Source organism: Castor canadensis, chromosome 6, assembly GCF_047511655.1.
Source record: "Castor canadensis chromosome 6, mCasCan1.hap1v2, whole genome shotgun sequence".
Classification (NCBI taxonomy): Eukaryota; Metazoa; Chordata; class Mammalia; order Rodentia; family Castoridae; genus Castor; species Castor canadensis.
Genome location: NC_133391.1, coordinates 98,514,403 through 98,541,752, shown reverse-complemented (window position 1 = coordinate 98,541,752; position 27,350 = coordinate 98,514,403). Strand labels below are relative to the sequence as shown.

The 27,350-nt window shown below is 34.9% G+C and overlaps 1 protein-coding gene across 6 annotated transcripts in view; it reads right to left on the bottom strand.

Annotated features, from left to right (window-relative positions):
• Mctp1 (multiple C2 and transmembrane domain containing 1) overlaps positions 1–27,350 on the bottom strand; it is a 569,946-nt gene that overhangs the window by 176,733 nt on the left and 365,863 nt on the right. For 3 of the 6 annotated variants that reach the window (XM_074077064.1, XM_074077068.1, XM_074077069.1), the window contains exons 8-11: positions 26,081–26,158; positions 20,929–21,099; positions 18,463–18,593; positions 2,341–2,527 (exon numbers count right to left, since the gene is read on the bottom strand). In XM_074077064.1, the coding sequence (XP_073933165.1) occupies positions 2,341–2,527; positions 18,463–18,593; positions 20,929–21,099; positions 26,081–26,158 (567 nt within the window). The remainder of the gene's footprint in view (positions 1–2,340; positions 2,528–18,462; positions 18,594–20,928; positions 21,100–26,080; positions 26,159–27,350) is intronic. The other 3 variants (XM_074077065.1, XM_074077066.1, XM_074077067.1) reach the window with 1 other exon arrangement.

Below are 27,350 nucleotides of genomic sequence, written 5' to 3'. Positions count from 1 at the left end.
GTGAAATGTCATAATAAAAATGGAATGCTAACAACTTCTTCTCTAAACTAGCTCCTCTGGTTTTTAAACTGTGACAAGGGGGAGCAAGGGTTCAGCATACCCGTTCTGAAAAGGTCATACAATCGCTCTTGGTCTACTACCCATTACTACCCGCCCCTGCTGACCTTCCCTCATGCCCTCCCCCCAAAAGAAGAAAAAAAGAAAAAATAGAATTAGCCATCTTTTCAGAATGTAGTGTTCAAATAATGGGTCACACAGAAATATCTGTTTAATTTGTGGAGCTTCGGTACTTAGCAAGAAACAGCTTAAGCAACAGCCATGAAGAGACTTTTCAGAGCTGTTTCGTATCAGAGTAGGGCAATTCATTTACTTTCCTGACCATGTCCAGAGCCAAATCTAATTCTTAAGTTTAACCTCAACTTTAAAAAATACACATGTTTGTACAGGAAAACATATCGATAACTCTCTGAACAAGTGGCCTCCTTTATATATTTCTTCAAAACAAGAGCTATTTCAGACATGATACAGAATTCATTCATTTCATAATATGTATAATAAAAAAGAAACACACTGAAGCCCTAAAATATAGCTCTTTGTTCTTGTATTGCTATGAGTAATTATAACACGTGTTATTCTGCATATTGTAACTTCTTAGCAAGTACATCTGTAGAGGGAGGTATAGGCCTGTGCCTGAAATTCAGGGCTACAAAAAAATATATTTAAACATGGTTCACCTTTTAAAATACTGAGCATAATATAATGTGAGAATTAGCTGGAACATCTCAAAATATCTTACATTTTATAGAAATAACTAACATTTGGAGGAAGGTGGGAAGCAAAGCATTCAAATTCTGAATGGCAATGGCTGACTTAAGGAAATCCACCCAGCAAGAAAATGAGAAAAAAAAAATCAATGCTAGGTGGATTACTTCTAATTACCTGGGCAGCAGTATCATCTTCATATACAGCATAATATCAAAATAGTAATCCATTACTAGCATATTATAATAGCCAGACACATTTTTATGCTAATATGGCAATCAATTCCTTTATAATAGTTCTAATTCATGGGGCTCATCTCTAGTAACTGGAGAGTATTTTTTGGTGGGCTACCAAAATGTGAAATAATTTTTTATAATTGCAATTATATATTGGAAGATACCACGCAGTCCCTTAGGTTCTTAGGTGGCTTAAAAATATATGCTATTTAGCCTTGCTAAGTCACCTCTATTAAACTGTTGATGATAACGCCATTGGTGAATGAGTTGCACAAGTATTAGCAGACGGCTGATTCAGTGGAGATAGCCAGAATAAATTTGCTGAAGCACACATCCTGTTAATCTGTTTGAAGAATATTGTAGAGCATTAGTACTAGCACTTCATGTTATCTGCACAGCCTGATAAGGTACATCTTTATTAAATTCAGTTATTGAAAGGATGTCAGTCAGCAAATAGGAATATTTTTTAAAAAGCTGTTCTTTGTTAGTCAGAGCTTGGTTTCATGACTGAGTGTCTAGAGGAGCCTTCTAAACACCTGGCAGCATTGTACAATACAAGCTTTGTGATTTTAAGTGGAAAAGCTTTTTTCCTCAGCTTCAAGGGTACCCAGGCATTCACTTTTCCAAGTCGCCCTTTGAGAGAGAATGGTGGAGTAAGAGCTCCCCGCTCTGTTGATGATGGGAAAAGCACTGTGAGAGGATGCTGGGAAATAGGGAAATTTGGCTGTCAATATTGGGGTTTGGTGAAAATTGAGAAGGTAGTTGTTTTAGTGACTATCCCACCCTCTCACCCCACATTCAGCAGAAGGAAGGAGGGAGGGTTCCTTTTAATTGCATTTTATATTCAATTTGTAAAAATGAAAGGAATGAAGTAAGGCTTTCCTGAGCAGTTGAAAATAAAAATCACTTCTGTGAATGCTCTCTTGTTTACCTACATGCCAATTAATGTAAGTGCCATTAACCCTATTTCAAACTCGGAAAGGCAAAGAAATCTTAATTGCAACTACACAGAGTCATGAATTAATTTTAAGGTAATGTTATGTAAACTTTACTTTTCTTTATGGGAAGTTTTGCTGTATGAGAAAAATCACTAAGCAGAATCTCAGAATCCAGAGCTTGCTCTGGAATTGATTCTGGAGAAGACCAAGTACCTAGACACCAGTGGTTAACACAAGTGCTCTTGCAAAGGCTGTGTGGTGTGTGCTTGTGACCAGAAGCTTCTCTTCTGTTGTCTTCTGTCAGACACCTCAGACACCTCAGAAGTACATCTGTCACTCTGGGTACATTGTTTACAACATCATCTAGTCACACCATTCAGGAAGGAGGAGTGTTGCATACGTACATATCGCTTTAGTATCTCCTCCCGCTCTTTCTGGTCCTCCAGAGAGTTGACAGAGAGGTCAGAGATACTGACTGTGGCTGAGGCTGTCAGAGTGACAAGCAGCACCAGGTGTCCCTCACCCTCTTCCAGCTGCAACTCCAGCTTATGCGTCTGTTCCCTACTGAGGGAGGACAGGTCCACCTGGCACCTAGAAACAAATGTTTTAAATCAGCAAGTGGCTTTTTTGCTACATCAACCAAAAGTGAAGGCTGCCTAGAGATATGTGAAAAATAAACCAATAGAAACACTATTTGAGCCACTGAAAGAATATATCTCTCATGCTAGCTGACTTTCTTCACAACATTTACCTGATTATCTTAGGGTCTGTAATTGCTTGTTTCCTGTAAGACACAAAAAAGGTACTTATCTGAAGTTTGATGATTAAGAACTGTCACTGTAGCCAAGAACTGGTGGGATTTCCCTTCTCTAGGTGGCCTAAGGAGCTCGGTGAGAGGGGCTTTGCTTTCAGAAAGGCTATGTGAACTGTCTAGAGGGGCAAACTATCAAGAGTCTGAGTTCTTGTGTCCCTTTTAAAACCAGGGGTGTTTCCCCTCATTTATAAGTGTTATGAAATAGTGAATAAGATATGTACTATGGTGATGCCATAAATTTCACATTTAAAAAGCCATGTCAATTTACTCACAGTACACTCTATATGTCTAAATTAAAGTGCACCAACCCCCTGGAGACACCATAGCCCAGTGTTATGTCCTCACAGAGTTTCATAACATGCCAATCCGTGCTCTGTTTGCCTCTCTCCCAGCTAAACACCTTGCAAACTCTTTTCATGAGCTTGTCAATTGATTTTGAAGAGACAGATAATGTGGTGACCATAAGGCTAATAACTTGAGAGAAAGGTGGCAGGCATGAATAAATGACATTTAAAACAGGAAATAGCCAATTACAAGAAAAAATGTGTTTAATATATCATAAATAGGGTGGCTGGCTGCCAAGGAGAGACTAAATTCTTGCTACAGTGTATTCCTCCCTCAGCCTATTTATTATTTTGTTTTTAAATTGAATGCCTATTAACTGGATAACTCAAAGCTTGTAGCTGAGTATAAACATCTCTCCTGGGTGATTTTAGAAACTAAATCAAAGTCCAACATTTACATTTATTTTTGCCTATCAGTTAGCATGAATGAGGGCTGCAAATAGGACACAAGGAATGAAGGAACAAAAACACAAAAAGTAATGCCCTTGTCAGCTGCAGAAACTCTCTGTGTGCTAAATGCTAAGCACGATTGAGAAAGTCAGAAACTAGTTTACTACAAGTCTGAAAAACACCTTCTGAAAGTTAGAATATACACTAGAAACCTCATTGTTTCTGTTAACAGAACATCCATTTCAAAACTTTACTCAAGCTCTCAAGGGGGGAAAATTATCATAGGCCTTATCTACTATTCTAATTGTAATGGGAAATAAGTTCTTATCAATAACATCTGGAATAAATTGAGAGTAAAAAATACAACTGTGAAAAACAACCACTCAAGAGTATTCTCTAATGAAAACACAAAACATGAACATGATTTTAGAGGTCTTTCCAGCACTGGGCGCATTGCCTAACCCGTAGGCATTTGCTGAATGTGAATGAATCTCTGGCTTGGATCAGGACCGTAACACTAGAGAATTGAACAGGGATCGTAAGCCACAGCGAACTTTTGGTGGCATCAGTTGGGACAAAGAAGAGTCTTTTGCTTGCTCTGTTTTTTCTCCTACTCACTGTGGTCATGCATTTGGTCATAGATGGAATCTGATTCACAGACATGTTGCTTTTTCTTCTAGTGCTAAATAAAAGTTTTGAATCTAAATACAGTAATTTTAAACATAGGGCAAGTGTCTTCTGAATTAGACACTGTTGTCACTAATACTGCCATTTAGTTACTCTACTTGATTCTAATAGGCATAAGGATTTGTGGTCCCTTAAATTCTTAATTTGCCAGTGAAAAAACCCAGAGGGACAGAGAGATGTTACATGACTTAATGGACACACACAATTAGCAGCAGTCAAAACCTGAACCCAGGACTCTGGAATTCAAGATCTAGGCTTTTTCCTCTACCAGCTGTCATGAAATAACTGCATCTCAGGAGGAAGCTACACTGTTAGCAGTCTCTCAAAGCAAGTGATATTCCAGGCTTGTTTCTAACAGGAAAAATTATCTCAAATTTCCAAGAATAGAATTATGTTGTTTTTATTTTAATGCTTTACAAAATACATGTAGACTAGGGAAGCAGGCTACACATTATGCTCCTTATAAGACAGTTAAGAAAATTTTGCAACTTAAAGATTTAAAAGTCTGAAACTAATAAAATTTAAATTAACAATATAAGTTCATAAGGAAGATTGTGTTTCTGTATCAACTATAATTTCAATATCAAGCACACTCATAGAAACAGTTAATCTCGGGTTTTGTTCTATATTTATTGATTTTTATTTTTATTATCACATTATTGTTGACTGGGGGTACATTGTGACATTTACAAAAGTGCTTACAATATATCTTAATTCAATTCACCCCCTCCATCATTCTCCTTTATCTCTCCTTCCTCCCAATGCTTAGAATAGTTTCAAAAGGTCTCATTTTTAGATTTTCATATATGGCTACGTAATATTTCCACCATATGCATCCTCATTGTTTTATGTTTAGGCTTCAGAAATTTGGCTTTAATAATTCTAATGTAAAGAACACTGTTTAGGCAAACATATTGGACAAGAGAGTATTTGATGACTTGGAGAGTCTAGTTGAGGTTATTCAAACTCTAAAAATTCTTCTCAGGAATAAGATGCCATTTTAAATGTACCAGGGAAAACTAAGCAAAATTGTCTTGTTAACTTGAGGATAAGTGTTGTTTTACAGCTTCATTGATGGGTATCAAATGAAATTGTTGCTGGAATTGGGTAGCGAAAATCATTTTCCACCCCTCTGCAGCTTTTGTACGAATTTGAATAAAGATGGAACGCCATGACCTAGTCTATTGCAGTGTGAATACAGTACTGACTGTTGTGGGGCAGAGTCTCCTGTATTTGGCTCACCTGCATTGCTGTGCCCTGCACAAAGGGAGGATAAACCATCGTTTAAATACATTAGTACTAAACAGTTATCCACATGGCTCAGTACAGGCATACATTAATGGTTTTACACTGTCATTAAAAATGACAACATAAAGTTAAAAAAGCACTGACATAAATTCATGAACATTCACAGAGAAAGGAGTTCAGAGTAGGATTCCCTTGGTTCTAACCCTCCACTCTTCATTAATTAGTTATATGACCTTTTTCCAAGACAACTTATCCTCTTGAATTTTGCTTTCCTCATCTGCAATTATGAGCTGATTGAACTTGATGAACTTTAAAATTTCAAAAATCCCAAATCCCACAATTTGTTATAAATCTTATGTTTATACTTGCTACACTTTCCTTTCTTTGCAATTCCACAAACCAAAAAATCTAAAAGAACAAGTTTGTTTTACAGGCAATGAATACTATCCTCAGGTATATTACCAATAAATCTGAATATTTGCTGGTATAAGAAGGAATCTAGTCTAATCTGATTTCAAACTGCATTACAAGGCACACTAGAACATGCCTCCAACCTCACCATGGAAGGAATATGACAATATGGGCTGTAGACTTTCCTTTTTCATTCAAAGAGCAACTCCTTACATCTGGTTTATATCAGGGAGTCTCCGTGTATGTTTTGAAAACTTATCTGACACATCTTGTGCACTTCTCTAGATTCTCCTGAAACCCTGATCTCCTGGGCTAGCAGCTGCTTGCTTCGCCTCAGCTGCTACTTTGGCTGCACCTTTCCAAAGGCAGACCACCGTAAGTGGTAAGGACCACTTGACTGTGCTTGGGTTCTCATAGGTTTTTTTGTTTGTTTGTTGTGTTTTTTTAACCTGTAAGTGGCCGATATTTCACTTGCTTAAATGGGATGGAGCCTCCCCTTGGCTGCCACTATGTATCTAGGTCTAGTAGCTACATAACTGGACTTTCTGGGTTTTAAGACTACTTCTGCACTTGAATACAAAGCCACACTAGGGAACAGGATCTGGGTCTCACATCGCCTACCAATGAAGTTCCCTGAATTAATGAAGTTGTCTCCTTGGGGGTGAACTCAGGTCAATGGAATAGGAAAGGGAAGATAACTTCCCACATCTTCATTCCTCTCATAGACTGTTCCCAAACATAATTCTATATTGCTTGACTGCATGTGGCCAAAACATTCTATATTGCTTCAGCTAATGTCTCTGAAACACAGACAACAGTGACCAGCCCAGTAACAGATTACCTTGATAATCTAATACTTATTTGGTTTTCTTTACTTCTCACTTCACTATCCCCAATAAAGGAACCCAATCATTGCCTCAAGTTCTGTTTCTAGAGAAACCTGTGGAGGTTACAAATCTGATCATATCCCTCCCATGATTTCCCATCATCTATAAAATATCCTTAGCAAGTCAATAGTGCCCTCCACAAGCTACCATTAGCTTGTGTGTTACTTGTTGATGCATCTGAATTACTTGTCATTCCAGATGGCTTATAAATCTCCTACCATTCATGTGAGAGCTCACCTGATTTTTTTTTATGTTTGATGAGGCATCCCCTCTGCCTGAGACGATGCATCTATGTTTTCTCGGATAATGTTTACTAATTTTCATTGAAAAAACATGTAGCACACCACCTAGGATGTAGTTGGTTCTTTGTAAGAATTAAAATACTTATGCAAAAATGGAGATTTGGAGAGACCAAAAATGTAGCCACTGCAACAGCGCTCAACAATGACAGAGCCAAGGCTAGTATATAATATTCTCATTCTGCCTCTTCTATACGGTCTCCTAGAAAGTGGTCTGATTTCTTCCAAATCCTCATGTCACTCATGCTTTCATTGATTTACTCACTATTTATTAGGTACCCATGTGTCGGGTCCTCTTAGATTTTAGGATTTTGCCCCTTTTGAACCTTCTCGTTTTTCAGATCTTTTTCTAGAACTACAGATTCTGTGTTGCTTTGAACAAACTTATTTGGCTTTAGAGTACATGGCCAGGGGTTCAGAACACTGAATTTTTAATGAAGCTCAATTATTCATTTGTATTGTGATATTAAACAAATCACTTAAACTCTTTGTGCTTCAGCTTTCTTCATTTTCAAAAAGAAAAATTTAAAACCTTTTTGTTTTTTTGCATAGAGTTGTAAGGACACAAGAATAATAGATAACAGTACTTTGAAAAGTTGAGAGTGCTATGTAAATATAATATGTAGCTACATAATCATGTTGGCCTTAGTTTGAAATCAGAAAACTTAAACTGTCTGTACCAAAACCCAATTTATATTAATTAGTCAATCAATCAATAGAATAATCAAAACAGATTCGACACTGAGGAGATTTTAGAGCTACTTTGCCTCATTCCACAAATGAGGAAATTAAGGTTCAGAGAAATTAAGTGATAGCAAGAGCTTGGATCATGTTTCCCGACTTGCACATCACCTGTTAAATTTCTTTGTACCTTAAAACACACACATATGTTTTAAAACATATATATACAATATGTATATATAATATATAAAAGTATATATACATATACATATGTATATATACTTTTAACTGTATGAAAGAACCTTACTCATCTTTATGATATGACATTTTTCCCTAATAGCTGAAGGAGAATATTCTGAGTTCGTTATCTATCACCTTTTCTTTTCCTCTGCCTTTCTATCTGCCATCCCTGAAGCAGTGACTGATACTTTCCAAATAACACAGCCTTGTAATTAGCACCCTGGGTATATAGGAATGAGTTCCCTGGAGTACAAGAAGTGTTGGAATTATTTGGAACTACTTTTTATTTAAAAAGACGACAGAAATCAAGCATCATTGATAATTAACCTATGCATTAATACAGGTGGTCTGTACACTGAATGTGTCACATATTACCTACAAATATTTGAAGGAAAGAGCAGGAGTTGCCAGCACCAAGGAGGTGACAGTGTGCTCTTTGGTGCACACTTGTGCTACTGAACTGCAGTTCCTACATGCTCTGTTAAGTGGATTTACAGATTATACAATCTAGTTTTAACTAAACTAATCCTCACAAAATGGACCATTGGCTTTAAAAGTTCCCAGTAAAAGAACTGCAGATTTAAGATAGTGCTAATTGAGCATGCACAAGTGAGCGGCAATGATAGACAAGAATCTGCAGAGCTGACACTTCTACTACTGCTTGAGCTCTGTGTCAGCCACAGTATGATTCATAAGACATTGGTGGTGTAGTCAGATCTAGCAAGAATTTAACCAAAACAGTTCAAAATTATCAAGAAGAATATTTGCCACAGAAATTTACACCTATTCTCTTAAACCATGAAATTGTAAGTACACTTCATTACTTAAAGTATTAGCTAATGATATTTTGAAGCCACGATGATTAGCAAAACTTCTGAAAGTGAGACGTTCAGAGATAAGCCTCTATAGATTTTTTTAGGGGAGTGGATTTTCAAAAAAACCCAAAATTTTATCAAATTTAATAATAAATTTTATGAAACTTTTTGAAATTTCTTAATACCTGATATCTACTTTACATTAGTATAATAGTAAATATTATAAGCTCATACAAGTTAATATATCTAACTCTTTAGAATGTTTGCATTTGAAAGAATGTAATATGTGCCTTCTAAAGTGTTTTTAGTTCATAATTACATTGAAGTGTTCCACCACCTCTGACATTAGAGTGATGAATACTGTGACTGCCTTTCTGTTGCCCAAAGTTGCCACTGACCAACTATTTGGGGGGAGATTCCTTTATTAGAGCATACTTCTGCAAGCTTGCAAAATTCCCTATTCATTGACTCAAAGGTAAACCATCTAATATATATGTGGTGGTGCATGGAAATTATCTTGAAAACTTTGCCCGGTATTTAGGAAATATTACAATGATCATGTGTTTTCTGAGAAAAACTTCAGAAGAGAAAAGAGTAACTCATGAAAAAGAGATTAAAATGTATTTGGTTTAAGTTGAGTTTATGAAAAACCAAGATAAAAATCGATGACACTCTCCATTCTTTATTTAAAGGTTATCTATCTCTCTAAGGAAAGATTCTTTTAATCTTTAGTAAGAAAATGTAAAACGTGATTTCATAAACAAAATCTCTTCAGTTCAGAATTTTCTGAAAGCACATGTCTTTGTGCTTTCATATTAATAATGTAGCATGGATGCTCTCGTTCTTATTTATGTAGGAAGTAAAATAATCAGTGTAGTTTTGTGGTCACAGACAGGAAATGCTCCAAATCAGAGTCATAGAGTATCAAATGCTCAAATATATTGAATTTTAACTTTATTATTTATTGTTTGCTTTTTAAATTTTTATTAACTTATTGTTTTACTGGAGGTATATTGTGACATATACAAAACTTCCTACAATATACTGTAGTTGAATTCACCCTCCACCATTTTCCATTAATTTTGTTAATGCTAAAAGTCAAAGGCTGTTTTCTTCATTTGCCACTTCAAACCTGAACACACGTATGTGTGCACCTACATATGCACATTCTCTTCTCTTCTTAGCCTTAAATATAGAGTTGAGAAGAATTGGAAAGCATTTGTTTTTCACTTTGATCTTGCCAATTCAGAGTGCTTCTTATTGTATATTGCTTAATAAAATTTTTGTTGAAATTCAACTCTCTACTCAATCTTACATTTAAAACACTGTGTTGTACTGGGAAACACCAATGCCTAGGCCCTGATAACAAGACAACAAATAATGTCACTAGCAATTCACCAACATAAAATATATGCACCCCAAATCAATGCCACTTCAAAGATAAACAAGCATTTTGCACACTAATAAATATTGCTATAAATCTTGCTATATTGGATTGCAAATAACTCCAACTGAATAAAATTGCATGACACAGGATTTACTTATTCTGCACATTCATAAAAACAACTTGTTCTCTGACAGCACTCATTCTTGGCAATTTACCTCAGCTGTCAGCAGCCAATTTGTTCAGATTACTGCTCTGCATAACAGTGTAACAATCAGGAGGATTTATTAGCTGATTATTGTAAAGGTGGCAGTCCATCTTGCTTGCCAAAATGCAAGTGATCAGAAAGTTAAACAATTACATGCAGACTAACATTATCTCACCTTCACTTGAAATCTGTAGATCAGCAACAGGTAAGAGTTGTTCAAACTTGCAATGTGGTCTACATCACCTAAATTGGTTTACTGACTTCTTGGTATTTTACTGAGCACTTAAAGGTTTCCAGAAAAACGTGATGAATACAAGACTATGGTAAAATGAGGTTGGGCTTTAGAGTCAGAGGACCTGGGTTTGAGTCTCAGATCAATTACTCCAGTTGAATAATAGCTAAGCAAGTTTTTAGGCAAATAAGGCCTCACTATTTGCCTTTGCAAAATTGGTATAATATGCATTATCCTTGTTATGCCCTGATATTGAGCTAATGTATGTAATAGTACCTTACAAGTTCTAACCCATTATTGTTGTTGGTTTCTATTCATGGTAAACATATTTTTGTGTAAAATTTAGCAATTAAATGGCATTAACACCTAGATATCATGATGATGAAAAGTGAAAATTCTGAACAAATTAGGTGTAGAAGGAATGTACTTCAACATAATTATGGTCATATGTATAACAAATCTACAGCTAATGCCATACTGCATGAGGAAATGCTAAGAAATGCCTCTTGAAGATCTGGAACAAGACAAAGATCCCATTTTAAACATTTTTATTGAAAGAATGCAATATGTGTCTACTAAAGTGTTTTTAGTTCATGATTATATTGACGTTTTCCACCATCTTTGACATTACAAAGTGATGAATACTATGACTCCTTTCTGTTGCCCAAAGTTGCCACTGATCAACTATTTGGGGGGAGATTCCATTATCAGAGCATACTTCGGCAAGCTTGCAAAATTCCCTCGTAACATAATAACGGTCATATATAATAAGTCTATAGCTAATGCCACACAGAATGAGGAAATTCTAAGAAATACCTCTTGAAGATCTGGAATAAGACAAAGATCCCATTTTTAACATTTTTGTTCAACCACAGTCAGTACTAGAAATCAAAGCTGGAGAAATCAAGCAAAAGAAAGAAAAAGAGGCCATTCATATTGAAAGGAGGAAGTTAAATTGTCACTGTTTGCAGATGACATGTTCTTACACATAGAAAACTCCAAACACTCCACCAAAGCAATTATTGCAACAATGATTATAAGCAAATGTAGCAAAGTTGTAGGATACAAACTCAATACATAAAAATCAGTAATATCAAACTATCTGAAAAATTCAAGAAAACAATCCCATTTACAATATCCAATAAAAATATGATACCTAATAATAAATTAAACCAAAGATGTAAAGGATAGCTACAATGAAAACTGTAAAACATTAATGGAATACATTGAAGAGGACAAAAAAATGAAAGACACCCTGTGTTCATGGATTGGAAGAATCAATATTCTTAAAATGGGATTATGTCAAACTGAAAAGCTTCTGTACAGCAAAGCAAACAATCAACAGAATGAAGAGACAACCTACACTAATGGGAGAAAATATTTGCAAGCTATATATCAGACAAGGGATTAACATCCAGAATATGTAGGGAATTTAAATCAATAACACCCCTTCCCTCAAATAGTCAATTAAAAATCGAGGAACAGATCTAAATAGATGTTTCTCAAAATAAGCATACAAGTGATCAACAGGATATATGAGAAAATGTTCAACATCACTAATCATCAGGGGAAATGCAAATCAAAACCACAGCAAGATATCACATCACTCTAGTAAAAACTGCTATTATAAAAAAAGACAAAAGATAACATGCTGGTAAGGACATGGAGAAAACTGTTGGTAGGAATGTAAATTAGTATAGCCACTATGGAAAACAGTATGAAGGTTCTGCAAGAAATTAAAAATAGAATGACCATATGATCCAGCAAATGCACCCCTGAGTATTTATTCAAAGGAAGTTAAATCTGTATAACAAAAGAGACATCTGTACTTTGTCAAAGAGATCATCACAATACTATTCACAATAGCCAAGAAATGGACACAACCTACGTATCTATCAACTGATGAATGGATAATGAAAATATGGCACATATATGTAATAAAATACTATTTGACTATAAAATGATGAAATTCTGTCATTCACAACAGCATAGATAGAACTGGAGGCATTATTTAAATGGAATAACACAGGCACAGAAAGATAAGCAATGCTATGATCTCACTGATACATGGAATCTAAAAAAGTTGAACTCATAGAAGGAGAGAGTAGAATAGTGGCTTCCAGGGCTAGGGAGACTTCTGGGATGAGAGGGATGGGGAAAGGTTGACCAGTGGGTGTTAAGTTATAGGAGAAAGAAGTTCTGGTAGGCTATTATAACATGATAGGGTAATCTTAAGAAATAATAATGAATTGTGTATTTTTTACAATGCTATAGAAAGGATTTTGAATGTTTCCTCCAAAAAAGAAATCCTAAATATTGAGGTGCTTGGTATATTTACTTTGATTTGAATATTACACAACATACATTTGAAACAATCACATGGTACCACATAAATACATAAATTTTATATGTCAATTAAAAATGTTATGATAAAAACAGCTTGCTAAGTGTATTGGCTACTTCCACCTTAAATATCACAATATGGTATTTTAACTATAAATATTATTCAGGCCATTTTAATACATTAATTATTGCCTTTTGAATTATAGCCTCACATCTTAATACAACTACAACAAGGTTGTACTTTCTACTAAGTTATGTTCTAATTGCCGTTTTATTAACACTTGGTGTCAGGTCAGTCTTTATTTAGAGAGTGAACAGTCATAATTTCTGGTATTAAACTTCAAATGTTTAAACTCATACTCAACAAATACTTATTTGGCACCTATTATATGCTATATACTTATCTAGGTATTGAGGATGCTACAGTGAACAAAACACTGAAAAAATCTCTGCCCTCATGGAGCTCACATTCTAGTAAGACAAAATAAATGACAAATAAGTGAGATGCATAGTATACCAAATGGTGGCTACTTCTATGGAGAAAAGCCAAGTAGGGCAAGGAGAAGGGAATACCAGAGAAAGGGGATTCTGATTTTAAAGAGGCTTTCAATAGGTCTCCCTGATGTGACATTTGGGTACAGATCTAAAGAAAATGAAAAGGCAAGGCAAACCTGAAGAAAGAAGATTACAAACTGAGGGAAAGGCCTGGAGGATGACAGGTGTATGGTGTGTCTGGGGGAAAGGTCCAGTGTGGCTGGGAGTGAGTAGAGTGCAGGAGAGGCAGAGTGCAGAGGTCAAGGCAGAGCAGTAATAGGAACAGATCATGCAGAACATTATAGGCCTCTGCAAGGACTTTGGTTTTCACCAGACCACAATGGGAAATAAGTGAAGGGTTTTGAACAGAGGAATTACATTATTTTATTTGTGTTTAAAAAATATTACTCTGGCTGCTATAGTGGAAACAGACTGTTTGTAATAAGAGGGGAAGGGTAAAAGGAAGAACAAGAATTAAAGGCCATTCATTGCTATTGTCTACATGAAAGCTGGTGGTGGTTTCAATTATAATTATAATGATGGAAGTGATGAGCAGCTGTTGCTATAGTGTGCATCTTCCAAATCCCCCAAAGGTTCATTTGTTAAAGGCTTAGTTCCTAGGTTGGTCTTACTGGGAGGTGGTGGAATCATTAAGAGGTGGGGCTCAGTGAGAAATCCCCAGGTTATTGAGGGTGTACCCTTGAAGAAGACAGTGGGACCCTTCACCCTCCTTATTCTCTTTTGCCTCCTGGTCATGTGGTGATCAGCTTTGCTCTGCCACACATTTCTTCCATGATGGGCTACTTCCTCATAGACCCAAAACAATGGGGGTCAATTGATTATAGACTGGAACCTCTAAAGCTGTGAGCCAAAAAAAAAAACAAAAACAAAAACAAAAAAACCCTTTCTCTTCAGAAGTCAATTTTATCAAGTATTTGTTGTAGTAATGGTAAGATAAATAACATAGTTGTGGATGCTGAATATATTTTGAAGGAAAAGTTAGCAGGTTGCTTTTGAATTTGATATGTGAGAGAAAGAAAGGAATTAAAAATGTCTCTAGTGTATTTGGTGTTAGCAATGCACAAAGAAAAAGCCTGAAGGAAGAGCATATTTGCAAGGTTGGGAATCAGAAGTTGAGCTTTAGGCATGCTAAATTGGAGGGGCCTGTTAGTCAAGTGGCAATATCAAGCTGGGAGTTGGATGCATACTCTGAAGTTACCAGGAGGAGGAGTTGTAGAGTGAACCTGTACATAGATAGTTGTCAACCTACAGATGGTGTGAAAAGCATAGGAATGGATGCCCACAGAAGCAAGTATAGACAGAGAAGATGTCCAATGAGATCTGAGGCTCTCCAGAATTACGATATGAGGGAGATAGAAAGAAAAATTTGTAAAAGAAACCAAGAAGGAGCATTCATTAAGGTAAGAGGAAAAACATGGACACTGAGGCGTCCTGGCAGCCAAGTGGAAAACATGTTCCAAGAGAAGGAAGGTATTAGCCAAGACCAGCTCTGAGGCTAGATCAGGTAAGCTGAAGGTTCAAACTGGCCATTGGATTCAGCGACTTGGTGTTCACAACTGACCTTGACGGGAGCAGTTTTGGTGGTCTGTTGGGGGCAGGGGCCTGACGGAATGGATTCAAGTAAGAATGGAAGGGCTAATGCCCACTGTTAAAATACTTCTGTTTCAACACTCCAGAGTTGAATATGGCTCTTTAACTCAGAAACAGTCTTGTTTTTGTTATGAACAAACAAACCCCATTATTGAATTTTCATTTACAAAACACATTGTCAAAAATAACTATATGTGTTCCAAAATGGAAAATATAATGAACAGTCATCAAACTGTAGCATAATAATCTACCTAAAAAATAATCTAATCCATATAAATATTCTTAAATTTGGAAATTAGTTTAGAGACTACCCTTTGAAGAAGTTATTAACCCTTGAAATGATGGTGTTATCCTCCACAGTCAACTGTAAATTTACTCACCATCCACCAGCCAGAAGAGCCTTTAATTTTTAAATTAATACAGACATAGAATGCTGCCATGATAGCTTGCCAAAAAGAGAGAAGATCACAATGACAGTTTTATTCCTGTTACATTACCCTGATAACACAAATTTAATTAGAAGATAAGTCAATTCTCTTCCAAGCTATTTTGGGAATTCAGAAATTCTATTATAGGCTGCATTATCTCCACTGTTACCATACAACCTTCAAATAAATAAACAAGACTCACTTGTCACTGAGGTAAATAATGTATTATTTTGCAGTGGAAGGGTGTGTTTAACCTAATAAGTATAAGTTTAAGTAACTTGAGTTTCCTGGGCTCTTCAGACATCAAATAGACTTGAAATAATGATTCACCATAGTCATGTCCTTTTTTCTGCTGAAGGTATCTTGTTAAACCAGAGAGTGTGCATCCGTTTCTATTGCTCATCTTTGCTTATCTCAATATTCAACACTAAGTCCATTCATTGTGGAAATCAGTTAAACTGGTACTCAAGAGCTCTGTTAGGAATCATTTTGTCCCTACCTATGCTGTGTTTCTGCAAGTCTACAATCTTTTGGCTCAAATAGCTTTCAGAGGCAATTACGTTTAGCATGTGACAAAAAACTGAACATCATAAGATTTTCTTAGCTTTTGCAAGTATCTAGAGTAACCCTTATAATCTTCTACCCAGCAATTTGTCATTATTCTCTCAAAATTAACCTGAATATGGACAAAACCTTAGAAACAAAGATAAATAGATCTACCCCTCTGCCGTCCATTTCTACCTTTGAACTAACAATGTTATCAAGGGAGGGAAAGGGAAAGGCTGGCACCAAATGGGCTGAGAGTTTTCATAATTTCTGAATTTTGAAATTCTTTTCAAAGGAAAAAATACATAAGAGGATATTTGTCATTATTGGAAAAAAGGATAAGAAAATGTCATATAACATGTAATCAGAAGTACAGAAGCTAGTAGTTTTTAGGAAATAGTCTCCATTAATTTGTCAATATAAGAAAGCATGACTATAGAGTAATGAGTGAGCAAGTTACACATGGTAGTCATTCTGATTATCTGATTACTAAGTATAACTAATATTACTATCAAGTATAAAAATGAATTGCTCATTCAACAAATAACTAGATGACACCTACTTAAAGGACCTCATAGCTTATTGAAAGATATAGAATCATGAATATATAATTACAGTGAAATTTATTTAATGTATTAACAGATGTCTACCACTATTTAGGCTAGTACCCTATGCCAAAGAGAACAGATGGAACTTTCAGAAAACTGAAAACAGTGTTTTAGTGAGGGGGGAAAAAGTGTAATAAAGGCATTTGCTTTAAAAAAAAGGATTGAAGTGTAACAGTATTAGATTATACTGGTGTTTTCCCAATTTCATTATATAAGTAAAATATTAAAAGTTAATTGAAGCTAATCTTTGACCTTTCATTTTATAAGCATGTGGTTAAAACTATTGCCTAAAACTTATATGTATATATATAGACACACACATATATATATATATATATATATACACACACACACACACAAACACAGAAATATCAGTATGTATAGAACATGTTTGCAATAGTAAGACTGTTGCAAAGGAGTGGGGAAGGATAGAGGAAAAGAGAATGACAGAGAGAGTGAATAATATCTAAATACATTGACCTGTGTAGGAAGATGGCATAACAAAATGTACTGAAAGTTGTTGAATAATGAGGAAAGGGGGAAAGAGCAAGGAAGAGTAATAGATGGGGGTTTATCTGATTAAAGTCCAATATATTAATGGGTGAAATACCATGGAGAAACTCCTTTGAACAATGAATAAACACTTAAAAATGAAGGACAGGAATGTAAAACAGGTCTTGTTAAGGGGTGAGTACTAGTGGGAGGGGAGAGAGTGAATAGAGAGGGTAAAGAAGGGTGACTATGGTTGATGTACCTTATATTCGTGTATGAAAATAAAACAATGAAACCTGTTAAAATTGTTTAAGTGGGAGGAGGGGGATGAGGGAGAGTGGTGGTGGAGGTGAACCTAACCAAGATATATCATAAGCATATATGGAAATGTCACAATGGACCCCCCCATACAACTATTATTTGCTAATAAAATGTTAAAAACACGCATATCAGAATCATTAAAAATGGAAACATAAATAAGGTGGGTTGGATTACAGTTCTTACTTTCCTAGAGTAAAATTCCCTTTGTTAGTATGTCTGAATTTGTTTTGAATTGTAAGTTTGATGACTTGGAATTCATGTGAACTATAGTGAAGGAGTTTTTAAACTAATAAATTCTTCTGTACACTACACTTTTTTCAGTATTGGCAGGTTTCCATGTGTTTCACTATAAAAGACACATATATAACTATCAAAACTGTAAAACAGGCTTTATAATAAGCAAACAATTCATATGACTCATGTAGTCATTCAGAATAACCTTGACTTTGTACAGAAATGTCATGTAAGCCTCGGAATACATTTTTGTTGCATTATCAGATTAACATGGGTCTACCTCAATTACATGCTTCCTTCACTAAAACTTGGGAACTCTTTACAGATTTATGAACTCCTAAGAGATTATAAAGATTCCCTACCTTGTAGGGAGTTGTAGGAAATAATGCATTTTATGGTTACAATATGCTTTATGAAAATAAATATTATCTCAGATCACCTTTCAGACTATGAATATGCTCTTTGTTCCTTTAAGTATCCCATATCAGATGAAATTCCTCTTTTTCAACTCCCATAACTTTTGTGCACAATGTGACATCTGGAGAAAATTTCTGGATATCAAATTGGAATAGCCTGTGTCCATTAACTAGTCAAAACTGCCACCTACTGGTTAGTCTTTGAATTTATTTTTCAGTTCATTCAAGCCTTGCTCTATAATGGAAAGATCCCTCCCTTCAAAACAGTAAAGATCATCTACAGACTTGAAACAAATATTCTTTCAGTAAAGATTTACCCTCCAGGGTGAGTCAAAATATCAAATCTTACAAACCTGCCAATAAAATCATCCCTTTTCCCAGCATCTTTGTCCCATGCAGTAATGTCAATGATTCCTCCTCTTTCTTCATAGAGATGAAAATCAAATTGTTCCCTCCACTGTGGATTCAAAGTTTTTGGCATAATCTGGAAAACCAAAAAGTCATTGCTACCAATAGAAGCCTTTAAAAAACTAACCTGAAACACTAAATCAGGCTTTAGGTATCACCTAGAAAAATCATGTAAATATGCTTTTTAAACCAATGGAAATTAGTCATTAAAGCTTTAGCATTTTTACTGCTGAGTAGACCCCAAAAGATTTATCCTGAAAAATAAAAAGGAATCCCTTGATTATCTTCATAACAGATGAAAAATGAGAATTATATTGAAAAGGTAGTTCACAAATAACTCACTCAGATACTAACATTTATTCTACATAATCATTGTTGATGGATGAAGACATAATTCATAGTCATGATAAAGGAAGATGAGAATTCCCAGAGTTTATTTTCTTACTTACCCTTCCCTCCACTGGTGTCTTGAATTGAGTACATGAAAAATAGATATTGAAGTTCTTTGGGATCAGGAGGGAAAAGTAAGAAGTGTTGAGGTGGACAAACAAATTTTTACTTTAGTATTCTAACCCTGATACAGTACTCCTATGGAGAAACTTTGTATGTTCTTCATGCTACATATACAAGAAAGATATCTAAAGTCAATTCTGTAATTTTCAGATGAGACACCTGGCAGAATCATCAACAAAGTTACCTATACTTATGTGTTCTGAAATTCCATTCAGCATTTTGTTAAACAGCATCCATATTTGTTTCCCTGTTCTTTTCTTTTAGTAAGAAGGTATATAGTGGCCTTTTCTCTTTTTAATATATGGCATATCTCCAGACATAAAGAGTTTGAAAGCAATGAAGTATGTTATATGCAAACGTAATGCAAATTAATCACAATTTTTAAAGTACATAATCTGTAATTACTCAGCAATACACCATGTACAGAAAGAGCAAAAAGAGGCACATGTCCATAGCCGGGTTTCATATTTCATACCTACAGAGCAGAATGTAAAACTAAGGAATCTGTAAGTCTACTACAACACGACACAGAAATGGTGTTGAAAGAAGACAGAAGGACCATAGATACCTACTTTTGTAAATAGTAGTCGCTTTAAAATTTGTATTAAGCCCCATGGCAGAAAAAGTGGATGACACTGGATAAATACTCTAATAATGCAAATATCTTAAAATGGGCTCACGTGCTCCTCTATGGTATTTTGGGGTATGGTAGTCTTAACCTATCTGGCCATACACAGAGTAACTTTTAGTTTTCATTTTTAGGATTGTCTTCCCCCTATGATTTCCTTGAGGTCAGAAATGATGCCTTCCCTTTCTATGTAGGCACTCCATAAGAAAAGCAAACAGCCTGCTAGCAGATCTCACTGCCTGCTAATGAATCAGGTCTGTGTTATTTCTAAGCATCTTAAATATGGATGAAAACTTCCTAGGGTAGAAGGGAACTAGGTGGGCTCTGTATCAAAAATACATGAAAATGTTAATACCAAGGAAAAGGAATTCCCATCAAAATGGAATGTTACCTTTAATTCAGGATCAATCAGTTGGGACAATCACTTGTCCCAAGGTGTCTATGAATAAAAACTGATCATAAGGAAATTATAGTTGGATATCACACAGATAAAATTGCTCAAAATATAGTTATGGTTGCTATGACCTTTACAAGTTATTGTTACTTCTATCAATAATAGGCTGCTATTACTACTTAATATGTCATTACTAAGAACATACTTGTTGCTCTGTAACTATTATTATTGTTGCCATTCTTCCTCTTCTTTCTGCCTTTAGCGTTTACTAGGTATATAAGCAAGGCAATATTCACTTACTCTTCTCAATAATTTTCTTATGTAGGAATTATTTTAATTCTCATTTTTACAGTTGGGTAACTGTAGTATACAAAGGCTAAGTAACTTATGCAATGGCACATTGGTCATAGTGGCAGGAGGAATTTGATCCTTTGTTTTTTAAATAAAAATAAAATCTTGAAATCTGCATTGGTACAAGTCAGAATTAAATGATCTTACAAAGATTTCTATGACTTGTAAAATAATGCTACTTGTAGTATGGATAATAGCACTACTTAATAACCCACACTCTGAGCATTTTATGTGCTGGCATTATCTATGTTCTTTTTGGTGGTGTTGCTATCTTTCTTTTAAATTCTCACAGGTGTACTAAGAGATAGTCCCTACCACTATTCTTGGGTTATATAAAGAAATTGAGAAAGAGAAATTACATAGTTTACCCAAGGTCATCTATCACATAAAGTAAGAAAAGTCATAGAATTTTTGGTGTTGTAGCATCCCAAAGTATCTGGTGTTCTTATCTCCTAAAACATGGTTATAAACCAATCAATTTCTCCCCAACATTGAAGGAACAAAATAAAAATAGTAAAGAGCTACCTTGCTTTTATATTTCTGATGCCCAAGCCGGAATTTCACATAGGGATCACTCAACCCATTGGAATCCATCGCTTTGAGGTCTCGCCCCTCAATTAAGGTAATGCTGACTATTCCTCTCCACAGATGTGATTTTCTGTGCTGGTCTGACAGACGTAAACTCTGGGTCTGAAACTTTGGCAAAGAAAAATTGAATTAGGATATTATGTTTTCAATCCAAATATCTTGTTTGGCTTTATCCTTTCCCCTGTTAGAGTTTTTTGAAGAATAACATATGGGCGTTAACATTTTAAAAATTATGGACTATTATTTGTTAATTATTAAATTATTAAATGGTAATTTCATGATAAATTTGTTGTGTTAAAGAGGTGAGTGATCAAATGCAGTCTAGATTTTCTACTCTTACAGTTGTAAGATGAAGATAGTTTAAGAATATAAGAGAATATTTGCATTTGTGTTAATTATGCTTGTGTCAAAATATATCAAGTAAATATTATAAATATTAAAGTTCACATTCACACTGCAGTATTTAATTTTATTTATGGTTTTTGAAGACTTTTTTCACGTTACAAATAGATTTTACAGGTGGTTTTTAGTTACAAGATTTGTTGCAAGTTATATTTGGATAATATAAAAACTTTATTTAAAATCTCTCTTGCCACATTAGGAGATAATTGAGTATCAGCTTATTAAAGAACTATTCAAAGTACCCAGAACACATAACAACATCAGTATGCCAACTCAAGCTATTTTGCTTATGTTTGAAACTTGCATCACAAATATTTAAAATTATTTTAAAAATTACATTTAAAATAAAAAATTACAAATGTAATTATATTGGCCAGTATGTTCTGGATTTTTTTCTCATTCTAGTATTTGAACATTTTCCTTAATGACTACCATTATGCTCACTTCTAAATCACAATATTTAAGCCAGTGAACAAAATCAGAATTTTCTAAATTAGCGAGTATACTAAAAGTATCTATATAATTTCCTTTTAAATTAATAGCATATGAAAAAAAAACAGAGAAAGTAGCTACACAGTAAAATATTTTCAATCTGGATTCAGCAACACATAGTACTATAAACTTATTATTATTAAGCATGTTTGTTCTATTTACAGTCATTCAGGAAGAAATTCAACATTCCTCTCAATCAAAAGGTACTCCACTTTTAAATGATGACCTGTTTGTTACTTAACTCTTTCTACATTACTGTTATAAAGTCACAGCCTATTTTTTACAACTCCTTCCCCAATTTTGACTTTCTACCTTTGTCCATATCAAAATGCCATAGCCATCTTATATGTCATCATCAAAAGTCATGCATTTCAGGGTGCTTTACTAAAATAAAATAAAAACTATGCTCTTCAGAAGATAATTCTAATATCTGCACATTGGAGAACTTTCCAAATCACATTGCATATCCCTTGTTGGTGGCTTTGCCTTATTAATATAAACACAGAAATTTGCCTTACACAGTATCAGCATACCCTTTACCTCTGTGAGCCGCAAGATCAGTGCTCAGCTGTGAAGGGTCAACAATTGAGGGCTCACCAGGCACCTGTAAGTTCCACAGAACTCTGTGCCCACTTCAGCTAGAGTCTCTCTGCTCCCATCTGTTCTGCATGCAGGCACTGGGTTTCCACATTGGATTTTGATTGAACAAAGAGTTTCTCAGATTAAAATAATCGTTTAGAATTTGTTGCACCCAGCAATAGCTAAGGTGTTTGTTTCCATTTTTGTTTTAGTTGTAAGATTGCAGTATACAGCAATAGATTTTGGTGGTTCAATTTAGTCACCTCTGCTACTGTTGAGATCGCTTCTCTCTAACAGTAGACTCTAGGGAATCTGGTTCTAAAACTCTAGGAGAGGTAGCCTAAACAATATATACACACATGAATAAATGTATAAGAAAACTCTTTTAAGGAATAAGTGGCAAGGGAGGAAAGAAGGAAAGCAAATATTATGGCAAGTAAGAAGAAATAATTAGCAAAGATCAGTGAGTTAATAACTGCCCATTTATATAGAGCCTTAGAAGTGGAAAGTGTACATCTGCATTATAACACTTGGCTCCCACTAAAATACTAGATAGGAAGGCAAGGCCTCAGCTCCTTTTTACTGATGAGGAATTTGGAGCTCAGAATGTCTGTGCTAATAAATAGTAGATATGTGACTAGAATCCCAGAATTTCTGGCATTTATTCCTCAACTTCTCCCAATATAGATGTTTAGGATGGAGACTCTCTTATAGGTTTAAAGGTAATCAAAATTTAACCACAATTTTGCCAAATGGTGCTCTCCTGTGGATTGATTATATTTGAAATGACATTCCAGTACAAATTTTCTTATATGACTAATTCATAAAATCATCTTCTACTTTTCTGTCATATGAATACCTGTATTCATATTTATATTTCAGCTTATTGAAGAATTACTTAATGCCATCTACTACATAATCTCTAGGAGCAGAAGTCATACTCAATGCTCATTTGAATCATAGTTGAGTAAACATAGGTCACACAGTGTCTTCAATTAACAATGCTAATGTCACAATGAAACCTCTTAATCTGTACAGCATATGCCCCCAGTTACTAAGTTGGTTTCTTTAATAACCTGTTTGCTTTTCCTCCCATTTTTTTAAAACATAAGAACACAAACAAGGTGAGGAAGAAAAAGAATGCTTTCCGTGGGATCTTTCATGCTTTTACAGAAATAAAAGGAACTTAATGGAGTCTTTGCCTGCTGCCTGTAGCTGTTAGGATGCTTTTATATAACCTGGAAGGATATTTCTTAAACAACTTGGGAAACAAAGGGGGAGAAGGTAGCAAGGTATTTCTTCCCAAAAAAATGAGGTTAATGAATGTGGGAATTAAGGTGGCCCCTGCAAGGGACTGAAATGAAGATAGAGAAGAAAAAAAAATGATTCCAAAACCATGTTATTTAGACTTTTAACTGACTTTTTTATTTTTCAATAACTTTTGTTCAAAATGGCATATTTCTAAAAAGAAACTCCATAATATAATTCAGCTGTGGATCTTACTGTATAATTGTATAGTTATTGAGTAACTATGTAGTCATAGAGTAACTGTATAGTCATTAAACATAAATGTTTAGTTTAGACCATGAATAATAGAAAACTGAAATAAAATCATGAGGCAAAAGTAGCAGATATCAACTTAGACCACCAATATTTTAAAAGACAGGTACTTAAATACAGTTGGTCCACCACATCTGTTGGTTTAGCATTTGTGGATTCAACCAACCATTGACTCAAAATATTCAGAAAAAAATTGCATCTGTACTGAATATGTACACACCTTGTTTTCTTGTCATTTCTCTCTAAACAATACAAAATAACAACTACTTACATTGAATTAAGTATTATAAATAATCTAGAGATGACTTAAAGTATACAGGAGGAAGTGTGTAGGTTGTAGCAAATACTAAGCCGTTTTATATAAGGGACTTGAGCATCTGCATATTTTGGTACCCATGGGGGAGGAGCTGGATGGAGCCCCCACCCCACCACCATGACACAGAGGGAAGACTTCATTTACTCACATCTTTCTGGCAATTCCTATGTCACTTGCGTATATTGTTCCCTCTTTGGTTCTTAGTTTTCTTATCTTTGTTTTCCAAGACCAAAGTGCCTCCAGTGCCTCCAGCATACTAAGAATAACCTTCTGTTGCAGCATGTGTGTGGGGGCTGGATATTGGGGTGTCACGGGGTGAAGTATATTCCATAAACAATGAAAACTCCTCTTTCCCAAGATAGTCTTTTATTATTTTTACCTGTTTTTAAAAATCAAGGTTCTGAGGGAACTCATTGAAGAGGAGATGAGGAGCAAAATCCCATAGCCAGAAAAACTTTGAAAATCACTAACGTTTGTGCTTTCCAAGGTACCTTCTGAGTCCCTTACAGCTCTGTTTCAAAAGTTTGCTTTTTCTGTTTAACAAATTGATGAACATGTGGTCCAACAAGCAGTGGCATCAATACCACCTGGGAACTTGTCAGAAATTCAAACTCTTTACCCTTTCCTAAACCAATGGCATCAGAAACTCTTGAGAGTGGGGTCCAGTCCTCTGTTTTAATCAGTCCTACAGGTGATTCTGATGCAGGCCAGTATGAGAGCCCCTGCTTTGAAAGTTATATGGTACATACATTGGCCCACCACATATTCTAATATCTATTGCTAGTTAGTATAGTTGTAAACATTACCCTCTCTTTGGCATGGACATTATTGATGCTGATTGAAGTCCTCCTTTAATCTTGCTTCTTGATTTACTGATCAGGAAAACAAATTAGTCTAGACAATTCAAGAATTTGAAAAGAGAAGCAAAAGCCTACCAAATAATTGTGAAAAGTTTAATGTATTATCTTCCTTTATTAATGTTTTTTCTCCTAGAATATATCTAAAATATATATACTTATTGAAGTATCGACAATCAGTCAACCAGAAACTCCTTATTGAGCACCCAAAGGTCAAGGTGTATTAAACAATTCCAAGAGATCCCTCAACAAAACTAGGATATTACAGCTAAGGCAATGTCTCAGCTAAATCTTTGTTAAACTGGAATTCCATTTGAGGGGGAAAGAAAAAAGGAGAGAAGAATAAAAAGAAAACCTAACCCAGGTTGAAAGCAAAGAACTAAGCTTGTATAAGATAGAAATAATCTTCGAACATTTAAAGCAGTTCTTAAATTTGAGCCATCAATTTGTTGAAATTGATGGTTCTGACCATTCCTGGATGTGACTCAGTTTTATGGAGTACAGCCATATCTTTATTTCAACATGTGCCCCATGTGATTCTTATACACACCAAAGTATGAGATCCACTCTTATAAGGAACATTCATCCAAGTATAGAATTAATAAGAAATATTCAAATAATGGGTAACAAAATAAAGGATGAAGCAATTAGTTGATAACATGTATCTTTAGTAAGACTTTAGAAGTAGTTAAGTTGACACTTTGAAGAGAATATTAGTTTACTTATACTGTTCCTTGATTAGAGAATTTAAGGTTATAATCATTTTCATATGTATAAAATAAGTTAGGATGGAGGTGGTTTTTAGTATGGTAAGTCAGTCTTCAGAATTCACAGCTCATGCAAGCTCAGAAAAAAAACAAATGGACTGAATTGTTGAACTTACTTGTGCATTTGGGCAGTAAGGACTCTGAAGCTCTGCTCTGCAGAAGCCCAGGACAGGAAGAGCAGGCCTGCCGTATGTCTGGATGGAAATGAATGATCAGAGCTATATGGGAAAACATTGTGCCACTCTCAACCCCTGATTTTGATCAGCATTTAAAATTACTTTTAAAAATACATCATTTGAAAAAATATATATTTTCTTCTCAAGTCATTGTCAGAAAACATCGTGTAGCACAATGAAGATAAGTGTCAATGCAAATCTATAGTTTCCAACTATGTTTTTTTTTCAAAAATAGAATTATGCTGCAGTGATAAAAGAAAATATAGCCTACAGATTATATGGTGATGGATCCTGCTTATGTGTTTTTGGGATTTTAAAAAGAGATACGTCAGAGAAAATAAGCACAGCAAGAGATATCATGGAAAAATAATTTTTCTAAGCTTGATGCTACAAAAAATTTTAGAGCTATTTTTCCAATATCAAAACAGTGATAAGGCTCAAGAAAAATAAATGTTACTTGGACAACAATAATTATGATCATGTAAACCTTGCATTCCACGTGGCATCTTTTGTAATGACTAAAGAAATAACAGAAAACTTAAGTAACAGAAAACTAAGTACCAGAAAATTTGTCCCATATCACATTTTTCTTTATTGACTTCACTATCAGAAAACAAAACAACCCCCCCCCCGCAAAGATTTCTTCCCTAACTAAACCAAAGATAAGAAAGAGATGAATTAAGAAATAGATAGCTAAGCAAGAAATCCTGGAGCTGAAAGTTGGCATTGCAGACTTCTAGAGATGCTGAAAAAAGTTTCTGAAGTATTATGAAGACAGGAGAGCTTTATCCTTAGTAAGATAACCAGGGAGGAGTTGATTGACACTGTGAAAGATGGGCTAGGTCTTACAAATAGAAACATTTACTAAGCAACCATTATATGCTAAGTGTTCATCCTCCAGTATTTTTCATGACAGGCATTTCTTTTTTAAGGTAAAGAAACTGAGGCACAGAGAAGATAAATATTCAAATAAATAAATACTCAAAGCCAAGTGACTAAACATTGGCAAGGCTGAGATTTGAATCTGGGGTTGCTGATACCTAATTTGTAATTTTCTCTACAAACCTCATTATTCTGTACAGAGTCTAAGAAGTTTATGATAGGAAAGAAATTATTTGGTATAGGTTTTCCAAATTGTTTTGCCTTTCATATAGATGAAATATATCCTGGTTATAGATTGCTGAGATAAGCTAATTAGGGGCTGAGAGGA